The 19,562-nt window shown below is 39.1% G+C and overlaps 1 protein-coding gene across 1 annotated transcript; it reads right to left on the reverse strand.

The window, feature by feature from the left end:
* Positions 1-252: 252 nt before the first annotated feature.
* Positions 253-8,187, reverse strand: SPP1 (secreted phosphoprotein 1). The gene is made up of 7 exons (XM_010366156.2): positions 8,034-8,187; positions 6,887-6,954; positions 6,739-6,777; positions 3,690-3,770; positions 3,382-3,423; positions 2,019-2,342; positions 253-1,176 (listed from the first exon to the last, which is right to left on the reverse strand). The coding sequence occupies exons 2-7, from the start codon at positions 6,938-6,940 to the stop codon at positions 772-774; spliced, it is 945 nt and encodes a 314-aa protein (XP_010364458.2). The 5' UTR covers positions 6,941-6,954; positions 8,034-8,187; the 3' UTR covers positions 253-771.
* Between the last annotated feature and the right edge of the window lie 11,375 nt (positions 8,188-19,562).

Below are 19,562 nucleotides of genomic sequence, written 5' to 3' on the forward strand. Positions count from 1 at the left end.
TTATAGTAATCTATTGCAACGTAGCTTGACTATAGCCAATAATAATGTATCATATACTTCAAAATAGCTAGAAAAGAAGACTGAATGTTCTCAGTACAAATAAATGACAAGTATATGAGGTGATGGATATGATAATTACCCTTTGATAATTATACAATGTATGTATGTATCAAAACATCACACAGTATCCCATAAATATGTACAATTATTATGTATCAATTAAAACCAAAATAAACCTTTAAAAACATTATATAGGCAGTAAAAAAGATTATGTTTTATTAATTGCTGGACAACTGTGGGAAAACAAGTAAGCAATTGACACCACCAGATTCTTATTACATTCAAGATAAAAGATTTATTCACACCACAAAAGAAAGATAATCACAACAAAATATACACTAACTTAAAAAACAGAAGATTATAGTGACATAAAATGTTATATTCTCTTTTTAAGTGGGTAAAAGTATTTTGTTTGCTTCTACATAAATTTCTATTCATGAAAGAATAACAAATATTAAAATACAGTGATAGTTTGCATTTCTTCTATAGAATGAACGTAGACATAACCCTGAAGCTTTTCGTTTACAGGGAGTTTCCATGAAGCCACGAACTAAAGTAATTATCAAACACATTAGTTATTTCCAGATTCACATAGGTACACATTCAACCAATAAACTGAGAAAGAAGCATTTCATGTTCTCTTTCATTTTGCTATAAAGCATTTTTTCTTTTGACTAAAAGCAAAGTGAGAAATTATATTTTTTTCTCCTTTTAATTGACCTCAGAAGATGCACTATCTAACTCATGAGAAATGCGAAATTTCAGGTGTTTATCTTCTTCCTTACTTTTAGGGTCTACAATCAGCATATCTTCATGGCTGTGAAATTCATGGCTGTGGAATTCACGGCTGACTTTGGAACGTTCCTGACTGTCAATCACATCGGAATGCTCATTGCTGTCATCACTGGCTTTCCGCTTATATAATCTGGACTGCTTGTGGCTGTGGGTTTCAGCACTGTGGTCATCCAGCTGACTTGTTTCATGACTGTCCTTCCCACGGCTGTCCCAATCAGAAGGCGCGTTCAGGCTCTGGGCAACTGGGATGGCCTTGTATGCACCATTCAACTCCTTGCTTTCCATGTGTGAGGTGATGTCTTCGTCTGTAGCATCAGGGTACTGAATCATGGCACAAATGAAGAAGAATTATATGAACACCTAGGGATGGGAATATGGTAATCCTTTTCTGCTCTCTAGCTTTTAGGCCATCTTATACTAAAAATTGGCTAAATCTGGCTGAAATTATACTAGCATGTTACTTTGTATAGTACTTTACCAAGCCGTTTCACATAGTCGTCTCCTTTAGTTTAATAAGGAGTTATTTACTAAACTTATCAGGTAGGTTTGAAACTTATCAGGTAGGTTTCATTATATTGAATGAAACTTATCAGGTAGTGATAAGTTTCTACCTGAAACTTATGAAACTTATCAGGTAGGTTTGAAACTTATCAGGTAGGTTAATGAAACTTACCAGGTAATGAAACTTATCAGGTAGGTTTCATTATATTGAAACCTACATCAAGAGGAAGTGAATTGGAAGTTAAAAAATAAAGAGAATAGTAAATGGCAAGGCTGTGTCAAACCCAGGTTCTGTGACTAAGGATTCAGTGTAATTTGCAACTACAACTCCTCTTAAGTATTTAACTTTGAAACATGACCATTATATTTTTTTAAATAATTGGTGTTTTCCATTTATTTTAATCTAAAAATAAGTGATCCAGGATTTCAAGAAGTAGAATTGTGTTTGAGAATCAAATCTAGAGAGAAATTATGTACTTACAAAAACCACCAAGCAGAAAAAGATTTGTATTCAATGATCATAAAGTAGAATATGAATGAATTCTTGCTGAATGGATGAATGAATGGATGAATGAATGAATGAATGAATGAATATGCAAACTGTGGTTTCCTAGACTTGAGCTCTAGTCAGAACCATCAGGTGTGTCTGTTAAAGGATTTACCTGGAAGTCAGGTCTGCGAAACTTCTTAGATTTTGACCTCAGTCCATAAACCACACTATCACCTCGGCCATCATATATGTCTACTGTGGGGACAACTGGAGTGAAAACTTCAGTTGCTGGCAGGTCTGTGGGAAAATCGGTAACCAGTTCATCGGATTCATCAGAATGGTGAGACTCATCAGACTGGTGAGAATCATCAGTGTCATCTACTTCATCAGAGTCATTCGAGTCGATGGAGTCCTGGCTGTCCACATGGTCATCATCATCTTCATCATCCACATCGTCCATGTGGTCATGGCTTTCGTTAGACTTACTTGGAAGGGTCTGAAAATTAAAATGGCCAGGAAAGTTAGTGTATGGGTTTTTATTTTCCCTTAGTTCATAGCACATTAGTCTTTTATTATCTTTCTTTTTATTTAGTTTCAGAATCTTTGCATTCACAGTACACACCATGGCTTTTAGGAGCTAAAGTGAGCATCTTCCAATTTCTCTTTTAACACAGGGATTAATAACATTCTGAGGAACTTTTCTTACTTTCCAACAAAAATTATTTTCATAGATATTTTCAAGCCAAATATGTGAGTATAATCTTCATATCAATAGCATTGTTTTGCCTTATACATATTAAACATTATTTAATTTACTAAATTCAATGATATAATAGATACAGACACATAATTATGATACTTTTTAAAATTTGAAATGAGATTTATCAAAAGAGAAGAGTATCCCTATTTTAATGTGTGTACCAAAATCTATAACCACTTTCCTATTAGCATGGAAAATTGAAAGGTGACTGTTATGCATGTGTGTATAAACCGCAGCTCAAAACTGTCCTTGAATTAAACAACTAATGTCCATTAAATTTCAGATTGACAAATATATTGGGTAATTTATCTAACTTGATTTAATATTCTTAGTATATTCAAATTGAATCTTAAGGAAAATAAATTTACTCTTTGCTTAGCAAATATATGAATGATCCTAATAAAAAGAATAGTTGTCAAATAAACTATTTTATTAGGAAAGAGAACTTTCCTAAAGGCAAAATCTTAGCTTTGACAGGCATTAATTAGATGCTTATTAGATGTTAGATATCTACAAAATATCTTAAATAAATAGCAATCAGCTTAATGTTTCAAATAACAGGCATTAATGAACATTTTCTGTAATGCTAAACTTATCTGAGAAAACCTAGTTTTTCTGATATTTAGTAAATACATGTTTTCTTTCTGAGCAAGTTTTAAAGACTGCCAATTTACTGGAAAATTAGCTAATGAAATTTCATCAGAAGATAATCCAGGCAATAGCTTCTTTCATTTCTTCAAGGTATGATGGGCCTCTGATGAAAATGAGAACTTACCTCTTGTTTAAAGTCATTGGTTTCTTCAGAAGACACAGCATTCTGAAGAAGGAATGGCACAAGTTAGTGTGTATCACACATGCCTAGCTTTTTTATTCAAAAGTTAACCTTTTTAATCCAAAGCAGTTTTTATTTTTCAGCCTCATCTGTGGATGGCTTAACACGGGAAGAAGCCAACATGGTAGATCAGTCAATGTCCTAAGCACATGCTTGCCAGCGGGCAGGCAGGATTCATCTGAGCAGCCCAAATGGCCTGCTTGTAGCTATCTTTCATCATTGTAGTTTAATTATAAGAAGTTTAAAAATACCTGTGGGGCCAGGAGATTCTGCTTCTGAGATGGGTCAGGCTTTAGCCACGTGGCCACAGCATCTGGGTATTTGTTGTAAAGCTATAAAAAAGTTGCATGTTTATCATTATTAAAAGAAGAAACGTAGGCATGAATGGAAAAAACAACCATTCTTCACCAGTCTTGATGGATAAGCATAATATGCATGCATATAGTCACCCAGACCCTTAGGTACCTTTCTGTAATTTTTTTTTTTCTTGCAGATTCATTTAATACACTCTTATGTAGCACTTACTGTGGGCTAGGCACTCTTTCAAATTGCTTTACAAATATGAACTCATTTGATCCTCTCATTGCCCTATGAGATGGGTATCATTAATATTCCCACCTTACAATCAGCCACAATGCAGTTAAGTGGTAGGAAATGGCAGAGCCAGGCAGGGTTCAAACGCAGGCAAACTAGCTCTTAACCCTGAACTTCACACTGTGCTTTCTTTTTGTATGTTTGCTGGCTGAATTTTCCTCTCAGATAAAGCATATCTAAACCAGACGTGCCTTTAATTACTGTTGATCTTCACTGTGTCCAGTCCATGGAACAAGAAGGAACTCTCTAAGGCTGTGCTGTCTAATACAGTATACTCTAACCACATGGGGCTATTTACATTTAAGTTAATTAAAATGAAATGGCCGGGCACAGTGGCTCATGCCTGAAATCTTGGGAGGCTGAGGCCAGCAGATCATGAGGTCAGGAGATCGAGACCATCCTGGCTAGCACAGTGAAACCCCCTTTCTACTAAAAATACCAACAAAGAAAAAAAAAAATTAGCCGGGCATGGTGGCCGGCACCTGTAATCCCAGCTACTCAGGAGGCTGAGGCAGGAGAATGGTGTAAACCCAGGTGGCAGATGTTGCAGTGAGCCGAGATCGTGCCACTGCACTCCAGCCTGGGTGACAGAGCGAGACTCCATCTCAAAAGAAAAAAAAACAAAGAAATAAGATAAAAATTCAGTTCTTCAGTTGCACTAGCCTACATTTTGAGTGCTCAATAGCCATATGTATCTGGCAGCTATCTTACCAGACAATGCAGAAATATAATATTAAAATCATTGCACAAAAGTTCTATAGCTCTAAGGTGCCAAAGATGTAAATGAAATGGATTTTTCTTTAGCCAAGTTATTTATCTGGAAAATACTGATAATATGCTACTGCAGAGGAGTGGAAATTGCTCTGTGTGTCATCTGATCTGCTGAATCATCCAGGGCCAATCATTACATGTCCCTGTCATTCAGAATGAGAACTCTGGGGGTTGTACAGAGTCCCTTCTGCAGCCACCTAAGGGGTGGATGGGTAGAGAGAAAACCAGTCAGAAGTACTAGAGTTTCTCTCAGGCTGGCTCTAACCAGAGGAGCTTCATACTGGGCTTCTCTGAAAGGTTTTGCTGAAAGAAGGGGTTTCTTGCTTTAAGAAGATGCAAAAACAGCCAGGCGCGGTGGCTTACGCCTGTAATCCCAGCACTTTGGGAGGCTGAGGCCGGCGGATCACGAGATCAGGAGATCGAGACCATCCTGGATAACAAGGTGAAACCCCGTCTCTACTAAAAATACAAAAAATTAGCTGGGCGTGGTGGCGGGCACCTGTAGTCCCGGCTACTCGGGAGGCTGAGGCAGGAAAATGGCGTGAACCCGGGAGGCGGCGTTTACAGTGAGCTGAGATCGCGCCACTGCACTCCAGCCCGGGCGACAGAGCAAGACTCTGTCCCAAAAAAAAAAAAAAAAAAAAAAAAAAAAAAGAAGATGCAAAAGCAATGGGACTAGATGCGTTCAGAGGTTTTCCTCTTCACTTTTTCATATCTATCTATCTATTCTCATGACACATGTAATACAGGCTCAGAGAGAATGGATTTATAAGTTAAATTTATAATTTTTAAAACCTAATATGAAGAAAATAAAGGCAAGCAAAATGAATAGACTAAAAACCACCCAGTAATCCTAACACTCACAGATAACCAGTGTGTATTTTCAGGCATATATCCTTAGAGACTTCCCCAATTTTTTACTAGCTTTAAGTTTCTGGGATTCTAGAAGGCTGAGCCTTGAGCTCTTCACTTATTTCTTAAATTGTTATGACTCTACATGCCTTCTAAAATGCATCTTTGCCATGTTTTCATTTATTAAAAAGGCACTAATTCTTGCCTCAAATAGTATGACCTCTATCTTCTCTGGAGATGTTAATTTTTCTGCTTTATTATTAGGATTCAACACCTGTGTTTTCAAATCAGTTGGAAAACAGACACACACACACCCACACACAAACACACACAGAATACTTCTTTTAATGTCTTCATTAAGAAATCTAATTGCAGTGACCCCCAAGGCAATTCTATTTTGGCCTTTATTCTGTTCAACTGGAATTGAACTCTGTGTGCCTTTTTGTCCAAGCTTCTGGGGACAATGCCCATTTGTTGTTTGGTTGGCACGGTTTCATCTGTTGTGGAGGGGTAGGTACATCTTTAGTGCTGATCAAATAATTATAATAAAGAGTTTGGTTGGTCTTATGTTTGGTTAGAAAATGTGATCTAACATCAGCTGACAATCACAATAGATACAAACAGCACACATAGACTTTCTTTTCACAATGGGCTTCTCAGCTAATATCTCAGACAATATTGTGAATATTATGGTCATACAAACAGTTCTGACTAATGTCCGATGTGAATTTTAAACTTAGCAATCCACTAAATAAAGCAAAAGCTGGAATTTTCTGCTTTTAGATCAGTATGTGGACTAATGGAAAAAAAGTCACACAACTTCGTATAACTCATCTTACATGCGATACTGGCCTAGACATTATTATATTCAAAATATCTGAGTTGGTTTTACAAACTTATATTTATTAAAAACCATACTGTGCTTGGTACTGGCCTAGATTCATAGCAGGCAGTCAATAAATACTTGTAAACCAATAGATTTGACTGAGAAGATAAGTAATTTTGCAGCAAATATGTTTGTTGCGCCTCTTGCTGTAATTGAGTAAATGATTTCACTATGTAATAAACTTAAAAGATGCTTACCTGCTTTTCCTCAGAACTTCCAGAATCAGCCTGTTTAACCTTTGAAACAGAAAAGATGAAGAAAGATTACAAGAATGTCCTCCTAGCACATAGAAGCACACAATTCAGTTATTTTCAGGAATTTTCTTTAAGATTCAGCTGTACTCACTGGCAGGGCATAGGCAATGCCTAAGAGGCAAAAGCAAATCACTGCAATTCTCATGGTAGCGAGTTTTCCTGCAAAACATTTCATAAGGAATAGCTGACATCTTCATAGGTTAAAACACTGATACCTTTTTGTACTACTACATTACAAAATGATCACAAATAAAATATATTTTCTGTAAAATCTTTTCTACTTCTTAGAGAAGGCTTTTCTTTTTAGTATTATGGTCTTTCAAGTTAATATTTATATTACCACCTATTCTCCATCTTTCACTATTAGACAAGGGAAAGGGAAATTTTACAAGTCTATATTTATTCAACTTTTAAATTTAGAGTTCCAGAAATTATACGATTACTACCTTATATATCTAGCTCTACTAAACCTACAAACAGATCAACAGTAACTTAATTATATTCATAAGCTAGTATGGGAATACTTTTTAGAGAAGAAAAAGCACAGAGAAAAAAATGCAAAAAACTTGCTTTATCCGTTTTTCCAATATGTATTTTAAATGTTGATTTTTAGCTTAAATTATTAAGTAGGTGCTACTTAGGTGAAATGAAACCATCTCTGAAATGTGTTATTTAAGTAAGATGTTCTAAAAATTTGAAATGCCAAGGAAAACATTGAAAATAGCCAACAACTTTTCTATTTTCTATAAGCCTACATAGTGTCATGCAGGTATCTTGGTGAATATTTCAACAGCTAAATTTAGCAGTAACAGATTCAGAAAGGGTTTTCTTCCCCTTGAAAACAAGATACATCATTTAAAAAATAGCATTGTAATTGGCTTAATTAGTGTAAAAGATCCCTTTTCTTTTACATTCCTGCAGTCACCCATTGAAAATGATATAGGTATAATTATTCTAAAGGGGAATTGAATTTTACTGTTTTCTGATTAGCCGCGGTAGTTTCCGTTCTTTTGAGGACCCAGTGGAAGTATTTTTAAGTTTTATATTTGATTGGCATTCCAAATATCTAGACACCTTTGTTCCAGGAGACCTGCAATGTATCTAATCTGCTTATTAAAAAGGCTAGAAAATTTAAATCTGTTTAACAACATTACAATTAAAAATATTTTTCCTTAGAACTTGAACTTCCCCATGAAATTCAGCTGAATGCACAACCTAATAGCAAACTGAAGGCATACCTTGGTCGGCGTTTGGCTGAGAAGGCTGCAACTGGCCTGAGAGGAGTCCGGTCTCAGATGATGCTGTGCTCTCTGCCTCCTCCTCCCGCTGCTGACAAGTAAGCCCTCCCAGAATTTAAATGCTGCTGCAGACATCCTCCACCAACACAGGGAGGCGGAGAGATGTGTCATGAGGTTTTCTGCCACTGCCCAGCCCACCTGCTCCCACACTTCCCCCTCTGGTTTTGTGGTTAAAAAAAAAAAAAAAAAAAAAAAAAAAAAAAAAAAAAAAACAACGCACACACACACATCTACAGTTAAAACATTACTTATATACAATATCATTAACTAGCTTTTTCATTTACAGGATGGGCATTCAGCATCCAGGAAGAGCACTTAGGGATCCCATGGAAAAGGGAGAAAGTAGGGAAAAACATTAATGTAAAATTAAATAGAATGGATTTTTGTTTATTTCAGTTTAAATAACTTAAAAGTAATATCTGCAACTACTCTTGCCTTGCCTATGTGATTATACTTATTGAAGAGCTAGAAGGCAATTGTTCAAGCCTGCAAAGAGTTCAGAAAACCTGCCTCTGTCCTTTACTACTCAAGCTTAGCTTGGTGATTTCAAGTATGCAGTAGCTTGTTGCTTAGACAAAAGACACTAGTAACGTTAAAATATAAAATTCGATATAAAAGAGAAGAATAGTATTTTATTCTAGATGTTGCAGAAGTAAAGCAGTTTCTGACTGAGAGCAGGATGACTGCTTGAGAGGGCTGCTTCAGGAGCAAGACTGTGGCTCTGAATTCCGCTGTGTCACTGCTGACCTGTGCAACCTTGGGCAAATCGCCCAGCCTACCTATCCTTGTTTCCTCATCCATAAAATGCAGATACTATTACCTAGGTCATGGGATTTTTGAGAGGTTTAAATGAATTAGTATGTTAAACTAACAATGCTTAGCACATATTTTAGATGCAAATGCCCTGCGTATCTTAAGGAGTGTATGTGTGTTAACTAGTATGAAATTTTTAAGAGGGGCAGGCAGTCACGAATTGTAATGTCTTTAAAAAGAATAGGTTATTAAAATGAGAGTAGATGTAAGCTCTTTAAATGGTATGCATCAATAAGGAAATTTTGCACATTTCTAAAGGAACAGATTCGATTTTGGAATCATCTTTTTTTCTAGTTTTTCTCCCAGGGTATGTAAATTAGGCTACTTAAAAAGAAAAAGATTTTTAAAAATTTCTGTATTGGCGCGGTGGCTCAAGCCTGTAATCCCAGCACTTTGGGAGGCCGAGACTGGCGGATCACAAGGTCAGGGGATCAAGACCATCCTGGCTAACACGGTGAAACCCCGTCTCTACTAAAAAGTACAAAAAACTAGCCGGGCGAGGTGGCGGGCGCCTGTAGTCCCAGCTACTCGGGAGGCTGAGGCAGGAGAATGGGGTGAACCCGGGAGGCGGAGCTTGCAGTGAGCTGAGATCCGACCACTGCACTCCAGCCTGGGCGACAGAGCGAGACTCCGTCTCAAAAAAAAAAAAAAAAAAAAAAAAAAAAAAAAAAAAAAAAATTTCTGTATTAAAAAACACTTTACTAGGTATTTAAAAGGTATTAGAATAAAAGAAAATTACAGGGGAAGTCTGAATATTCAGGGATAGCAGAGCTCTGGGTCCTTTTAAAATATTTAACATTGTCTTGAGATTACGTATCTTCATCTGCTTTCTCAGTTGTGAAATGCAGGTTGCACTGTTTATTTACCTTACACCTTTATTGTAAGACTTGTGTGTAATTAAGATGAAAAATAAATGGTCCTATTTATTATTAGGTTGCTGCAAAAGTAATTGTGGTTTTTATTAGTTCTAAAGTGTCAGCTTCTTTTTGCCAAATATTACTTTTAACATAAATATAGATTAAATAATTTCTTGCAGTGTTAGTATATAGCTAATTCATAGGTTTCATGAACATTTGGTAGGGGGAAATATGTCTCCCTTAAATTGGATGTATTCCAGATGAATTGATATTATTGGCTTGTAGGTAATAAGCACCCTTTTTAATAAGTAAGATGACAACTATCCCAATAAAATAAAAAGCACACAGATTATAAAGTTGCAAAATAGACTTCTTTTTTCTGCTTTTAAAAACTATTTCTTTCCTTTAAACATATTACCCACATAAGCTTGTCATGTTGTCAATTTAGTGGAGGGAAGTCCGAAAATTCTAAAAACAACAAAATTTCCACAGGATTTACTGTAGTTTACTCTGTGCCCACGGGAATGATTCAATATGAAGCTAGAATTAATTATAGGAATAGATTATGCTGTAGCCCAACCATGTTGAGATGAACCATATGACCCTTTACAGGACTCTTCTGGTCATAGCTCCACAGTGCCACACGATGGCAGCATTTCTGAAAAAAGATTTCAGACCACAACCTGGTTCTATGAATTTTCTTATTCCAGCGGGATAGAACACTCATGTATTTAATGACAGACCTATATACAGCTGTAGAGCGCTCCATTTCCTGGAATGCCAGGTGAGGAAATATTTCCCAACAATGATCCACTATGCAATCAGGGACAGAGACCCAGAGAACCAAAGCGTTCTTGTTTTGCTCTGTTGTTGCCTTAGGCAATCTCAGGTTGACACTATTGTCTCCTTCCGGACTTCTACACTCATTCAAAAAGTTCCTAGTCTCAAGGCCTCTCTCAGAGAAAAGTCTTGTGAATTCACGGGTAAAGAATGTGTCTGGGATGCTTCAGAGTTGAGAAGATAAAGTGATTTATAATGGGAGGCAATTCTGTAAAGTAGGGAATGTATGCTGCGTCATTGTGACTATTGGGGAGGCTCATGTTTCTTGATGTTTCATGCTTTTTGCACTCAAAAGTGCTGCTGCTGGTTGTTTTTCTGAGTAGGATTTTCTGTCAGAATTGACATGTTAAATGATTTAAATCACAGTGGCTCTATCTGTAATATTTCCAAAATTTCCATTCTTGATTGGCTAATGATTGGTTGTTAGAATCAAAAGGTCAAAATGCACAAACTCCCTGTAAATCTTGTATGTGGAAAGTAAAACATGTTTAGTTGTCAAACTAGAACGCGAAGAGTAATTTGTGATCTTAAATTATAGACACTGAGAGGACACATGGAAACAAAGAGCCTTATGGTCTTTTTCCTGAATTACATGAAAATTCCCATATAATAAAAAGTAAGTGTTCAATGTCACTACTTTGGTGGACAACTTTATTAAAGTGACTTCTAGTTTATTTGAACATTTCTAATTATATTTTACTTAGTAAAGTGTAACCAACTATTTCAGCATTTTCAGCTCTACAAATAATTACTTTTTCCCTCGAGTCAAGGTTCAGGTATGATTTTGATATCTTGGTAATACCACAAATCTGTCATAAAGAAGTTGGGCATTAAAGCTATTTGGAAACCTAGCACCATTCATCATATATAGACTGGGAAAGGGGGCATTATTTATCACAGGGTAGTAAGCAAGAGTGGATGATAAGAGGGTGCTATTTTCAAGTTCAGACATGAAATTAGAGCATTTCAGAAATACAAAACAAAAACAAACAAACAAAAAACCCATAAAACCTTTTATTCCATTGCTCAATAACTTAGACAACAAAAGTCAGCTCCTGAAAAAGTAGTCTTACTATTGGTAAACATTAGTTTCAATTTAAAACAAATGAAAAAAAGTTTTGCTTTAGACCCATAGAACTGTTATGGAATGAGTGCTCAATAAATTGTTGGTGGTTACCTACTCAGCCCTGCATCTATGACAACGAATTCTGACCTTAGAGTTTTTACTTATGAATACAATGCACAGGCACTATGCTTGAATTCAGAGTACATCTCATATATTGATATCTAATATCTGCCAGTACTCTAGAAATCTAGCATTTCTTCATTAAAGTAGTATTAGTAACCTGAGGGCATTCTAATGCTCTTTAAATGGTAGATTCTTTAATGTGGACTTAAATTACTAACTTTTTTTTCTTCAATGACACCATTCTTACCCTCATGGAGCCCATTTATTCATGAAAATCAACTAGGAAATTTGAAACTTGAGTAACCAGTGAGATTAAGAGGGTGTGGCTAAACAGTAAACTTGGCAGCACCCTGGGTAGAGAAGGTATATGGTAGAGACCCTGTGTCCACATTGGAGTTGAAGGGATGGGTATTCTGGGATTGGATTCAAACAGAAAGCCCCCTTCTCACTCAGCATCAATCGCAGCAACATAAACTCTAGACCTGTAACAACCTGGGGAACAATAGAGGAGGCTGTAATCAGGGAAGACCCAAAGAGGGAGGTAGAACAGGGTGGAAAAACACAAATAGAAAGTCTAGCAGCTGCAGGAGGACCTTGTTTGTTCAGAAAAAGACATTTTGTGGCAATAAGCAGTCAGTGACAGTCATTTTGCAGAATGTATTTGAGGGGAGAAAATCATTCTCCGAAATCGGTTTATGAGAATTCTTACTTAAAATCTGATGTTTGAGTAATTTTGGTAGAGAATCTATCATAAGGTTGATATGAAAAGGTGACAATTTCAGTGCAAAAGAGAAAACAAAATCAGAAGAAAGGGGAGCAAAACTAGGCAACAAAAGCAGCTCAATCAGATATTTTTCTGGTCACATTTGGCTAAGGATTTTTGTTTCGACAATTCTTGTCAAGGCGTAATTTACATTAATGCCTCGATCCCGTGGCATAACATTTATGTTTCTTAAACCTGTAATTTAAAATATTCTATATTAAAATTTGATTTCTTCTTTAACGTTTGAATTCCTCATAGAGTGTACGTTCCATGATATGCTAATCCCTCTGCAGTTTATGCGCCAAAAATATTTATTCAGTGAAGAAATTTAGCCCATTTATGAAATGCATATAATTCTTATATAAATTGAGTTATTCTTGCTGATTATTTTCTGTCATTTTCATAAAGTCCCAAATTAAACATATTTATTTATTTTTTGAGGCAGTGTCTCACTGTGTCGCCCAGGCTGAAGTGCAGTGGCACGATCTCGGCTCACTGCAACCTCTGACTCCCGGGTTCAAGCGATTCTTGTGCCTCAGCCTCCCAAGTAGCTGGGATTGCAAGCATGCATGCACCACCATGCCCAGCTAATCTTTTTTTTTAGTAGAGATGAAATTTCATCATATTGGCCAGGGTGGTCTCAAACTCCTGGCCTCAAGTGATCGGCCCACCTCAGCCTCCCAAATTGCTGGGATTACAGGCATGAACCACTGCCCCCGGCTCCCTAAATTAAATGTCTTTAGATTCAAACAGAGGTAGTGTTCAGCTTGAGTGAATTACACCTGAGAACTTCAGGCATGCTTTCTGTGCCCAAAAAGAACTGCCCAGGTGATTGCTACTTTTTACATAACATGGAGGTCCTCTGGGGTCTGGCATTACTCTGTCTCTCCAGCCTTATTTCTGCCCAACTTCTCTCGTTGTACTCCCTAAAACAATCATGCAGAGCCATGTGGGTTCCTCAGTGTGTCGTTCTATTTCAGGTCTCCATGCCTTTACTCACATTGCATGGTCCTTATATCTAGAATATCCATCCAGTCTCATCCTCATCTGTCTCCGAAATATTTGCACATCATGCCCCAAAGCATCCCCTATAAAGCCTTTTCTGGTCTAAAGAGAAACAACCAACTGCCACTTTTTAACCCCTCCTACAGCCTGCACTTGATCTATAGCACCGATGATGCTTTATTGCCTTAAATGTTTGTCCTCACGCCAAAAAGTAAACTCCCAGCAGTCAGGGACTGGGATTTATTCATGTTTGTATCCACAATTTCCTGCTAGGCACTCAGTAAATGATTAGAGGAACAAGTGAATGAAGAAGCATTATTTTAATAATGTTTAATCCTATGGTAGCCACAGGTAGCGTGTACATTTAGTATAAACTCCAAGAGGCTGGAACTCTTACTGGGTTCTTAAAATAATTTATATATACGTATTAAAAATGCCATTGCAGAATTTGAAGAGGCTAGATTTTCTTGTCTCCTATCTCAAATTCTTTTCTATGGGGTTCTGGCATACGCTTTCTCTTGTCTGGGTCTCAGGTTCCTTGATAGAGTTAATCTGGATTATTTTAGAAGTCAATTTCAGCTCTAAAATTCTGTGATTTATGTTTCCTTTTCAAGTTCATGAGGAATAAAATATTGACATTACAACAAGAGGAGTAAACAGATAGTAGGAGTAGAGATGGTCTTGAGAGAAGTTCACATTGAAGAAAGATTTTAACACAAAGAGTCTTTAATAGACCAGTGGACAGGTGAAAGTTGAAGAGTTATGATGTTTTTAAGTAAAATATCATGTATTTTGCTTTATTTTAAACTATAGATAAAAATTAATGAACATTATTTTAATAATACTAGTAAAAATAAAACTTTTTTTTTAAAAAAGGACGTAAATCAATCCCAACATACAACTTTAATAAATCAATCTTTCATGTTCTGAGAATTTTTTATTCTAACCTCCCACAATATGGGTTTTCTAGAGGCATTTTCCCAGTGTGGGTCACATGAATTTCTTTCAGATTTCATTACCCAGAGTGGGAGATCAAGGAGAAACTGAGAGACTGGTTTGCCTCTTTCCTGGAAAATGCCTCTTGTGGTTTTTGGGGGGTAGTTTTACTGCCAAACAGGTCAGGCATATAGGGCTTCACCATAATCTGGAGATGTTTTTAGATTTTTCTTTCCCGCATTTACATCTCCTTCATTTCCAAGCATCTGTGGATTTTACTAGTCTAGACAACCCATTAATTTCCCTTTGTATCTAATGATATTGTTCACGAGTCATTCAGAATCAGTTTGTCCTCTTTTCACCCATTTCATGCTTAACACAATTTCTGCTGCTTGTTTTTTCCCTAAGAAACAAGGGAATTTTCTTGTAATTATTATGCCCTTAACATTTACTTTTTCTACAGTAGCAAAGAGCAAGCCCAAAACTTCTGTCTTTGCCTTTTAAAAGGAGAGATATTCAAAATAATAACAATAACAGCAATAATAATGGTAATTGTATATATATTTATGGGAAACCTGTAAAGTACTAGATTTAAAAATATGCATTTTGTCTAATATTCCTAACGATGACATAAGTTTAGTATTATGATTTCAATTTTTTCAGATAACTACAATAGAAGCCATTTAATGTGCCAGTCACTTCTGTTTACCTGATTGCATTTACTCTTTGCACAAATATTAGTTATATATGTATAGGGTCAGTAGGGTTCCAGGGAAGGAAGTGTTTAGTTCTACACATCAGTGTTAAGAAAAGCTTTCAAGAGGATGCTAAGATGCAGCTCAGTTGAGGAGCTAATGTTTCGAGACAAATTTATTTATTTATTTATTCGAGACAAGATCTTGTTCAGTCACCCATGCTGGGGTGCAGTGGTGCGATCATGACTCACTGCAGCCTCGACCTCCCAGGCTCAGGCGATCTTCCTGCCTTGGCCTTCCCAGTAGCTGAGACTATAGGTGTGCACCACCAGACCTGGCTAATTTTTAAATTTTTATAGAGACGAGGTCTCCCTATGTTGCCCAGGCTGGTCTCAAACTCCTGGACTCAAAGATCCACCTGTCTCAGCTCCTAAAATGCCTCCCAAAGTGGTCTTGGGTTGAAAGCACAAGCCACCATGCCTGGCCCCAGAGGCCAACTTCTAAGATGTGAATCAAAATTGCAAGCATCCAAATTTGATCAAACATGGTTGAAATGAAAAGAACAAAAACAAAAACAAAAACAAAAATCTAAATAACCATACAACAAAAGCTGTAAGTTCCAATGATACTGATGAGAGAAATTTTGTAAGGATTTTCAAAAATCTTGCCTCTAACAAGTTCAAATCTAATAAGAACAAAAGCTTATTTTTTTCACATATGCCACCCAGCTAATGCCATGCTATGGTCATGAGTCATACAGTGTGGGAGAATGTCAGTATGTCTCTACTAATCTCAAACTGCTATGAGTCACCTGTTCAAAACACACACCTACTGATTGTGGGTTAATATCATTAGCTTCATGCTTAATAGAGATAAAGATCTTAAATATTAGTTTTCTTGACTCTCTAAACTTTGAACAAATTGCTCATTGTATTTTAACAGGTATCATATTTCTACAGAAAGACACCTTTCATAGTCTTATGTCCTACTACATTTGAATTCTTTGTAGCACCTACAATAATAATTGTGCAGGTACTGTTGGCTGTACACCAAAGATGTGTTGTCTTCAGAGTAGTTGCTGGGAAGCAGCTGAAACTACATTTCTCAGCCTCCCTTGCATTTAGATGTGGCCATATGTCTAGTTCTTGCTAAGGGAATGTAAACCAAAGTGATGTTTCATTTCCAGGAGGAAGTGCCTAAAAACTTCAAATAGTGTGCCTCCCCCATAGTCTTATTCCTTACCCTTTCACCAGATGAAGAGGACTCAAGCATTTTGGATAGCAGAGCCCAGGGGGAACATGGCTTGAGCTGTCTGCTGATCTGGAACCCTAGCATTAGATACCTTATTGTTATAGGATCTTTGGAGTGTTGCTTTTTTGGCCTGAAACCTGCAGCTGGTGGTGCCTTTGCCTGAGTTTTGCTCTGGCCCACTAGACTCATTCCGCCCACTCAGCCTGTCAGGCTGCTTTCAGCTCATGCTACTGGTCTGGATCCCATGCCTCCAAGGGAGGCCACGAGTCAGGCATGGAGTGGCAATGGGGTGTGAGTGAGCATAGGGTCTGGCCACTATGCAGTCAGACACGCCAGCTGCTGCTGTGGGGCAGGAAGCTCCAGGTGCTGACATGGTTGCCAGCTCTCTGCAAGGCTGCAGCTTTCCTGGCTCATACTAGGGAATGCGGTGGTGCCCAGAGGCTCAGAGACACCGGGAACCACAAGGTCTCAAAAAGGGAGTCACAGCACTAGCTCGGGAGATCCCAGGTCTGGGCTCCCTGAAAGGCTGCAGCTCTTCTCTCCTCTTTACCCACAAAGTGGTGAGCAAGGGGCATATTTCAGCTCTGTCTGTGTTACAGCTCTTTTAGCATCACCGTTCCACAAGTCCTGAGTTCTTGTCCTGTGACCAGGAAGAATGAAGTACGCAGACAAGTGGAGGGTGAGCAAGACAAAGAGGAGTTTTATTAAGCAACAGAACACCTCAGAGAAGACCCACAGTGGGCAGCTCCTCTCCGTAGCTAGGGTGTCCTGATAAGTGTTCAGCTCCTGTCAGAGATATAGGCAGGTCATCCCGAAAAGTGTTCAGTTCTCAGCAGAGTGGGTAGGTCCTCTCTGCTGCTGGCTGTCCCATTATCTCTCCATCCTCTGCCCTTGTGTTGCTGAGCCCAGGGCATTTACAGACCTCAGAGGTGAAGAAGTGCATACCAATTGGTCCATGGGCAACGATGGACAGGCCCTGGAAAAGGTACCACAATTCTCCACTCCAGTCTGTGGGACTGGCAGCCTGGCCCCCAGCCTTCAGTCTCTCCCTGGCCTGAAGGTGGGGCCTCACCCGGATCTGCCCCCTTCTGCCCAGGAGCTGGTCTGCCTCTTGTGGCTGTCCATGGCACCCAGGCTGCTTGCACAAAGGGGCACCTGCAAGTCAGCACTGGGCTGCTTTCATCCTCACCTCCACTTCCCTCCCGGCAACACTCATCAGTGCCTACAGTCTAGAGGAGGCCGAGGTGGCAGGGGGCTGGTGTGTCAGTGCTGTCCTGAGCATGTGCACACCTGGCTGGGCTATGACAGCTCTCCGGCTTGGCCCCAACCCCACTCCAAGATTGGAGTGGGTGCCAGGAGTGGGGAGAGACCAGGCAGCAGGAGCAGACAGGCCCCCTAGGGTGCAGACTGCAATTCCTGTTCCTGGGAGGGCGGGGATCCTGCCCACCCAGCTCGCAGCCCTGTCTGAGGAGGACCTTCTGGGAGTGGATCGGGGACCCAGACCCGCAGTCGACAGTGTCAGGCCTGGTGGTCACTTCAATGCTGAATGGACACAGTCCCTGGACACAGTCCCAGCCCCAGTCAACCTGTGCAGAGCCTTCTCCCAAGGTGCAGGAACCTGGCTTGGTGGGGTGGGTGTTGTCACTGCACCATTGGCCGGGTCCTGAAGCGGGCACTGCTCCAACTTTCAGCCATGGGGCCCTGAAGTGCACCCCAGGTCAGCACCTTGGCCTAGCCACCACGCTCTGTGTGCAAGTGTCACACTGCCCCGGACCCAACTCTGCCTTGGGGACCCTCTTTGCCTCACCGCTGCTCCGCTGCCAGCGGACTACTTGGCCTGGACCCACTGTGGTGGCCCCCAGGGCTGTGGGCCTCGGGGACTGTCCGCCTCTTCCACATGTCCTCCCTGCAGCAGCAGTGAATGAGAGCAGCAAGCGGGGCCAGGGTCCGAGCTACAGAGGCTCTGGGCCTGGGGGTGTGTCCTGCCCGACCGTGCTAGGGTGGGGGTGGCGCAGTCTGCTGCCTCCCGGACATTGGACACAGGGCACCGGGGTACCCCCTCCCGCTCAGGGCTGCTCCTACAGCTGCTCCTGCCACCACCGCTGGCGCCTCCCAGCTGCAGCTGCCAAGGTGACAGCAGCCGCTCCAGATGGCCCACCGTTGCCATCAGTATGAATGAGAAATAAGTTTCTATTGCCTTAAGTGTCTGATATCTGTTATGATAGCAGATGTTAACTTAATTGACACAATGTCATATGCATAATATTGCTCAGTTCATAGCTTTTGGGTTTCATTATCTGTGTTCCAGGTCACTAGACTCATGAAACTGAATTTAAGTTATGGTGCTATAACTTTATATGTATCTATTTTCTATTAAGTTTTGCTCCCCCATTTCTGAAAGCCAGAATAAGCTCATGGGAGGTTACTAATACGTTAAAATTGAAGTTGATTATTTTATACAGTAAGTATGTGACTCATTTATTTCCACAAGAAGATAGTATGCAATATCAGGAGATAAGTGATTAGGATAGTGGGCTTCTCTTGATCCTCTGTTTTTGTTTTTCCCACTTTTGCAAGAAGAGAATCAGCTTTGATATAGGTTTTAGTGGATAGTGTCCAATGTTGGGAATCTGGGAACCTGCATTTTATCTTGCCTATACCACATAATTAAATATTTCTAAGCTGGCTTGTTTCTGAGAAGAAAGAGGCTACAGCTGCCTTCCACTAAATGATAAATTCATCTCACAGCTTCTGAATTGTTGGCACAGCATCATTTGCTTTTACTTCTTAGTTAGGCTACCTGTTTTTTGGATACCTTTTGCTTTTTGACCTGCTAACAAGTAGACAGTGGCAGTTAGAGAACAAGTTAAATTGTCCAGGCTCCGTCCTCAAGTCTGTAATCCCAGCACTTTGATCACTTGTGCTCAGGAGTTCGAGACCAGCCTGGTCAACATGGCAAAAACCCTGTCTCTGTATAAATAAATACATAAATAAATAAGAGATCAAGTTAAAATCAACCCATCTAGTTATATTTGAGAACTTAAAGTCATGTTCTCTGAAGGTTTTGAATGACTTCCGTTTACTAGTAAGGGTGTGTTCACAGATTAATTTTAGTTTTAG

The sequence above is a fragment of the Rhinopithecus roxellana genome, chromosome 2 (genome assembly GCF_007565055.1).
Source record: "Rhinopithecus roxellana isolate Shanxi Qingling chromosome 2, ASM756505v1, whole genome shotgun sequence".
Classification (NCBI taxonomy): domain Eukaryota; kingdom Metazoa; phylum Chordata; class Mammalia; order Primates; family Cercopithecidae; genus Rhinopithecus; species Rhinopithecus roxellana.